Below are 7,152 nucleotides of genomic sequence, written 5' to 3' on the forward strand. Positions count from 1 at the left end.
GAGCACTCAAATCTCTCTTGAAATCTAGCTTGTGTTGATTCTGAAAGGTTTAAAATCTAAACACATTTACCTAACAAGAGATCCTATTACAATATGAGCGTCTACAGTCAAACCACACAGTGTGACTATCAGACAACCTTAGTAACGGTGGGTGTAACGAAATTGTCACTTCCAGAATTATCACCCTGTCCCAGACACATTGCCATGTGGGACAGAAAAAACAGTAGGAAACAAAAGAAGTTTAACTACTTATTTTGCAGTTTTGAAAATATTTTGCAAGTGTGGCTTAATCAGCTGCAACACCTGATTAAATATTGCCCTGCATATTGCTTTCTGATAAGTGTTTTGTGTGTTCTTGTCTCTGCAGACTGAAGAAGTCCTGAAGATTGATGGAGGGCCATGCTATTCAAACAGCAGGCGTTGCTGAGACAGAAGCTCTTTGTGCTAGGCAGCCTTGCTATTGGAAGTCTCCTATATCTAGTTGCCAGAGTTGGGAGTTTGGATAGGTAAGTCATTAAGTAGCTGCTCTCTTATTTAGAATGGGCTAAGATTGTCTGAGTTTTTGCTTTGAGGGTCTGGTTTCTTTTGTTCTTTGTTTCTCTTTTGGTTTTTTGTGGGTTTTTTTACTGTCTACTCATGTATAGGAAGACTGTCTGTTTTAGTAGTGGTTTTCATTATTTGTTCCTACCCTTTGGAAGAGAGAATAGGAAAATAGTCACAGGTCATCCCTGACAAAGTATTTCTGTCTGTCCATTTGTATTCTAAGCACATTGACACTTGTTTTCAGAGAAGAAATAAACCAGCATCCAGTAAAAATGTCATTACAGTAGCTCATTTTTTCCTGTGTGCATCTGTGTGTTGACCTCTAGTTTCAGCAAAACAGTTATGATGTATTCATGTATCTCCCTTCCTAAATTTGCGAGCAAGCAATTAATGTGCTACAGGGGTAGTTAAAATTAAGTATGAGCCTGCAGAGCAGCTTGTCAAGTTTTGAATACTATTTCACTCGAAAGATTGCTCAAGGGTTTGAGAATTTTAACTGTGTTAATTAGCCGGTATTTTCTGTAGCTGAATGTGCTAAATAAGTGGGGTTTCTCTGCAAATGATTTCCTGGAGAGTAGTAGAAAATACAGCAGAGAAAATCAAAGAGTATTTGGCAGTTTTGACCAGGCTGATTTTGACTGGTTATTAACAGCACAACACTAGTGCTACCTGCACTGACACTGCTGTTTCTATCACCTCCAAAATGGCCTGGGATTGCTCTGGTAGGTGTTACACAGAGGGGCAAAAGATTTAAAACAAACAAACAAACAAAAAGGTGTTTCAAAAGAATGAATGAAACATAAGGCCACAAGATTTCCAGAAACTGGTCGACGCTTTGCAACTGTTAATGCTATATTAGTGTCCCTCTTTTAAAAGATGAACATGATAGTTGAGTTCAAAATAGGGACAATGCTATGTGAATACTCAGTGCATGAAAAGTTAATTGAAAGCGTAGCTACCTTGTGTCCATAGAGGTAATGTTGGACTCCATCTAAGGTCACTGGGTGCTTTCTTTAACTGCTTAAATCCACTCCAGAAGAAGAAGGAGACCATGTACTCAGCTAGGACCAGCTGCACTGTGAATTATGCCCCAGAACTTATATCTTCTTTCCCCTGATGGCCAAAAACATCTCTGATACTTCAGAGGTAGAAACTTCACTGAGACTAATGTAGTTCTGTAAACGGAGGCAGAAATCCTTTCTGGTCCATGCAAATGTATATTTTATGACTAGAGGCATGAAATCTAATTAACCTTCTGCTATTATCTATGCTTGCACATCTACAGAATTTACTGATGGCTATAAAATTATCTCGCCACAGTATTTGACTTGCTGACCTCCTGTGGCAGTGAATTCTGCTGCTTTCATATATAATGTTGCCAATTGCAGTAAAATTCAGTTTCATTTTCTTACATTACCCAATGTGAAGAACACCACATTGCTAAAAAGCAGTCCTGTGTATGGACTTTTTATGAAATAGAGAGCACTGGAAAGGACGAGACACAGATGAATTATTCTTCTGCCTCATCATTGTTGAATCTGTCAGTAAAAGGATGCTGAGTGGCTCCAATAGACTTTGGAATAACTAATTGTTCAGGAAGAAATCCAGATTCATTTATGCTTAATTTATGCTGATCTGATTTGAACGAGAGAGCTGGGGATGGCTCATCTTTAATAGCCTCAGATTAGGCTCTTCAATGGTAGTGTCTTGAGTTTTCTTAGGCCCGAAGGGAAATTACTACTAGCTTATCTGATTCATTGAATCATAAAGTCTGATAAGCTGAGCACTTCCCTCCAGAGCAGGCCACTGTAAGTCAGCTCCTGAGTGCATGGAGCTGTTTCACATGTGGAAGCCCAAATAGAATCTGTACCTGGCAATTATGAGAATAACTGGATCAGTCTTTGAGTTACTTGACTCTCTCATTGGCAGTACCTGAAGCATCCACACCTGAGCGCAAACTGCTCCTGTTGGAACTAGGCTTATAATCTTTTGCTGCTGTGACATCTCCATTGGAAGAAAAATACCAAGTATTCCGAATCGGAAGAGACAGCTCATTAAGATTGCCCAGACTTATTTTCACTGTTTTGAAATTTTTCAGAAATACAGTTCCCTGAGATGGATTGTTCTATGGTGGGTTTTCTCAAGAAGAATGTTTGTGGAGTTTTACTGTAGCAGCTTGACAAATCGTCTGTTTTGGGAGGGAATTCAGTGATATAATAAATATCATATACTCTTTCTTAGCAAAGGACTGTTATTGAATGGAAAAATTACTCAGAATTAACAATCTTAGCATGTTGCAATATAACAGTAAATAGTGATGGTATTCAACTACCAAGATCTGCCTTATAACCACCACTTCCAAGACCTTTTAAAAGTTAATTTTTTTATTATTTAGAGAGAAGAGAAGAAGGAGGAAAGAGTAAAAAAACCTGAAATGTAAAGTGTTGAGGAAGGACTTTTAACAACATCCAATCCTTTCCCTTAGGCTAGAGGATATCTTGAGTATTTATTTACTTTTAAAGGAAACCACCCTGTTTGACAAGCTGTTGTGTTTGTTACACTGAAGGCAGTGCTAGCTGTCTTTTTGAGCAAGAGATAAAGTTAGTTGAGATGGGTCTGGAACTGATGCTGTGGAATCCTCTTTGCTTGAAAACAAATAACAAATACACAGAAGGAGAGGGAAGAGAAGAACAGAGATAGCAATTGCAGCTTCTGTTTCTTATGGTTTTAACTGTCGCCTGCTGATGCAGAAATACTCTCACCAGCCACACCACAGTCGGAGGAAATTGTACCATTGTTAAGTCAAGACATTTCTTCCCTTTTTTTTTTTTTTTCATATGGGTAGTTTGCATCAGCATTTCAATGATTTGGTCTTTGCCACCAAGTCGGGCTTGTTCAGTAGATCACAGAGAGCAAAGGGAAAGAAGAAACTAGAAACTTGAAAAAAGACATAACAGGAACTCACTCCTCATCACACTTTCTAATTAGTCTGCAGGACTTAGCTAGAGCTCATGTAAACCCAGCAATGTCATCTGGGTTGTTTTTCGTTTCTGTCCAGGCAGGCTATATCTCTTGGCATCTGGATCATCAAAGAAATATCTAGCAGGTCAGCCAAGGAGATCAAACTTACTTTGTCCCAACCATCCATTGTCCTAGCATCAGCGTCAAATTAGAGACCCTAACAAGCAGTGATAGATGGAAAAACCATAAAGAAATAAATAATTATGTCCTGAAAGCAGGGTTTGAATAATATATAGAAAATGAGTGAGGGACCACATGCTGAGAAACCAGAATAAATACTGAATACCTAAACAGCTATTAATGAACATTGCCCATCTGGCATCCTGGCTAAGGCAGGGGTCCTGTGAAAAATAATAGCATGCACCCGTGTAATTTAAGAACTGTATCATCATATATACACAGCAAGCTCACACCAAAATTGCCCAGGCAACCTTTGTTCATACATATCCTTAATTTTGGAGAACATGGCTCCACAAAATTAGTAATAATATTTTTCCATGTGACCTTGGAAACTCTCTCTACATGCCAATATTAATCTTCAATGAAATATTTGGATAGTATAACGTCCAAAGCAGTGAATTGAAAGCGGAGGTGAGGGTTTATTCAAGGTTCTGTAGTAGTAAAATTTTAGTATTTTTTTTACTGAGTCATTTCTTGGATTCAGTGGCATCAGATACACGAAGGAAGCATTACAGAAGTAGAGAAGAGGGGAAATAATCTTAAGTGAATATAAAATAATAGCTAGAAATGCAGGTACAAAAGAAGAAAGAATAAGGCACAAACTGAGGTTCAGCAGAAGAGAGGATAAGAAAATCATTGAGGTAATAATGCAATAGATGGATTTTTAAAAACTTTACTTGCCATTCTTTTTGTGCTTTGTAAATTATGTTTGATTTAGAACCTAGGACTTTCTGAGTCTCACTGGCAGGGAAAACACTGGGCATATTCTAAAGAGAAAGAGAAATATTGAAAAGTGATGCCTAGAAAGCTGGTTTTCATCCTTTTTGGTCGTCTTCACTAAAAAGGCCAACTCTGGATCAACACAATGGAAAGCACAGGAAAGAATTCAGGCTAAAATAGGAAAAGCGTGGGAAAAAAAAATGAATTAAATTATCTGGATTTTCGGATCAAAATAAGCAAGTATAATTCATCTTAGAATGCTTTAAAAAATGCAAAATCAGTCAGAAAGTAATGAAGAATGTGTGAAGTTAGGTGATATTCAAGAAGACCAAAGAACAGTAATCCTAGTGCCTATGCTGGCAGAGAGCAGAAGGGTGGAATTAGGAGTTATCCAGCTAAATCAGAGCACAATACCAGATTAAATAATAATAAAAAAATGCAAACTATTTAATCACTGGCAGAGTAAAAGAAAAGTTGAAAGATGAGCACATCACATTACACTGGGAAAGGTTTCCAAGAGCATGATTACCTTATACAAAAAACTTGCCTTAAGAGATGTCCACTTCTTACAAATACCTCTTGTTTCACTCGCAGACTGCAGCCCCTCTGCCCCATTGATGGTCGTTTTGGAACCCGTGGCCAGGACGAAATCCCTCTGCGAGCTCTGCAGTTCAAGCGAGGTCTGCTCCATGAATTTCGAAAGGGCAATGCCACCAAGGAACAAATACGACTGCACAATCTGGTTCAACAGCTTCCTAAGGCCATTATCATTGGGGTGCGGAAAGGAGGCACCCGAGCACTACTGGAGATGCTGAACCTTCATCCTGCAGTGGTCAAAGCTTCTCAAGAGATTCACTTCTTTGACAATGATGAAAACTATGCCAAGGGAATTGAGTGGTACCGGAAAAAAATGCCTTTTTCTTACCCTCATCAAATAACAATTGAGAAAAGCCCTGCGTATTTTATCACAGAGGAAGTACCTGAAAGGATTTACAAAATGAACTCATCTATCAAATTATTGATCATTGTCAGGGAACCTACCACAAGAGCAATTTCTGATTACACTCAGGTGCTGGAAGGCAAGGAAAGAAAGAACAAAACTTACTACAAATTTGAGAAGCTGGCTATTGATCCTAATACCTGCGAAGTGAACACTAAGTATAAGGCAGTGAGAACCAGCATCTACACAAAACATCTGGAGAGGTGGTTAAAATACTTCCCAATTGAGCAGTTTCATATCGTGGATGGAGACCGGCTCATCACAGAACCACTGCCAGAACTCCAGCTGGTTGAGAAGTTCCTAAATCTTCCTCCAAGGATAAGTCAGTACAATTTATACTTCAATGCCACCAGAGGGTTTTACTGCTTGCGATTTAACATTGTCTTTAACAAGTGCCTGGCGGGTAGCAAGGGACGCATCCATCCAGAGGTGGATACCTCTGTCATTACCAAATTACACAAGTTCTTTCATCCTTTTAATCAAAAATTTTACCAGATCACTGGGAGGACATTTAACTGGCCCTAAACTAAACTTCATACTTCTGTTGCACCTGAGACATGCAATAGATGTCTCTGATAAAATATGCACTTTTCATAGACATGGCTAGCAAAGTAACTTTTTTTCATGCATACGTGTACATAATGCAGTGTGTGACCAAATATACAGTGGGATCGATTTTTTTCTACAGAGTAGTAACTAACATAAATTTACTGTCAATTTAGTTGCATCTTTTAAGATATAATAATAAAGGAAAAGGAGGTATTTAGGGAAACAAAGTCAGACACTGTTAAAAGGGTCAGTGTTCCTCTCCACTTAATGAAGTGTTTATGTGACATACCTATTGATCCAAGCAAAACATTAGTTTATGCCATTAAAATTCTTGTCAAAAGTCTGTAACGCTGTGAGAAAGCATAATCCTGAGGCTATATTTGGTATGTGTATTGCTAAAGGAATGCTGACCCTTTAAACGCAGTGCTGAATTTTTACAATGAGAGTGAATGGTACTATTTTCTTATTATTTTAAATTAATATCTTATCTCATACAAACTGCATTGTTTTAGAGTTCCTGTGGTGAGTTTGCACTATTGTTTTATTGTATGGACCATCGTGTCACTTGTAGCATGTCAATCACGTGTCAAAAAAAAAAGTCAAATGATTTTTTCTCTATCCTTGTGTGTCGACAAAGCTAAATGTTGTGTACATAGTGTACAATGTTTGTAAATACTGGTTTCACACTAAGTAATTCTATTTTGTAAACTGAATATGGCTATTTAATTTATTGTGAAAATTAAATTTATTGTGGTATTTAAAACTGGAATGGATTAAAATTACCTATATGTGCAAAAGTTTTTCACCTTTGCTTGATGTACATCAGTGTGATCCCTTAGATCATATTAATGTGTGTGAGGGAGTTACACTTGTAAATTTGATTTCTAGACATTTGAGAATACTGATACATATGGTGAAGCAGAGTTTATTAAAAAACTCATCCATCTAGGAATCTGGTATAATGCACACCTCAGAGAACATTATTGCTGTTCTGTTGCAGCACTTTGCTAAAATTAATTCAGATGCAGTAGCCCGTGAGGTTAAAGAATGACAGTAAAAGCCTGCTGTAACCAGGTATATCAAAAAAGCAAAGCCCTCATTAAAACCAAAATAACAGACAGATAAAATTAGAAGCAGGG

General features: G+C 37.8%; 1 protein-coding gene across 1 annotated transcript; it reads left to right on the forward strand.

Moving 5' to 3' along the window:
• The first annotated feature begins 371 nt into the window (after positions 1–371).
• Positions 372–6,810, forward strand: HS3ST5 (heparan sulfate-glucosamine 3-sulfotransferase 5). Its single transcript, XM_027894657.1, has 2 exons — positions 372–506; positions 5,059–6,810. Exons 1-2 carry the CDS (start codon positions 400–402, stop codon positions 5,987–5,989), a joined length of 1,038 nt encoding a protein of 345 aa, XP_027750458.1. The 5' UTR covers positions 372–399; the 3' UTR covers positions 5,990–6,810.
• Positions 6,811–7,152: the final 342 nt, after the last annotated feature.

Source organism: Empidonax traillii, unplaced genomic scaffold (genome assembly GCF_003031625.1).
Source record: "Empidonax traillii isolate 1590-97213 ecotype Southwest subspecies unplaced genomic scaffold, ASM303162v1 scaffold437:size906396, whole genome shotgun sequence".
Classification (NCBI taxonomy): domain Eukaryota; kingdom Metazoa; phylum Chordata; class Aves; order Passeriformes; family Tyrannidae; genus Empidonax; species Empidonax traillii.

Excerpts from the sequence above, each read along its gene's own strand:
- HS3ST5 (XM_027894657.1), top strand. The coding sequence starts at position 400 with ATGCTATTCAAACAGCAGGCGTTGCTGAGACAGAAGCTCTTTGTGCTA. Across the intron at positions 507-5,058 it reads AGAGTTGGGAGTTTGGATAG|ACTGCAGCCCCTCTGCCCCA; the intron begins GTAAGTCATTAA and ends TTTCACTCGCAG.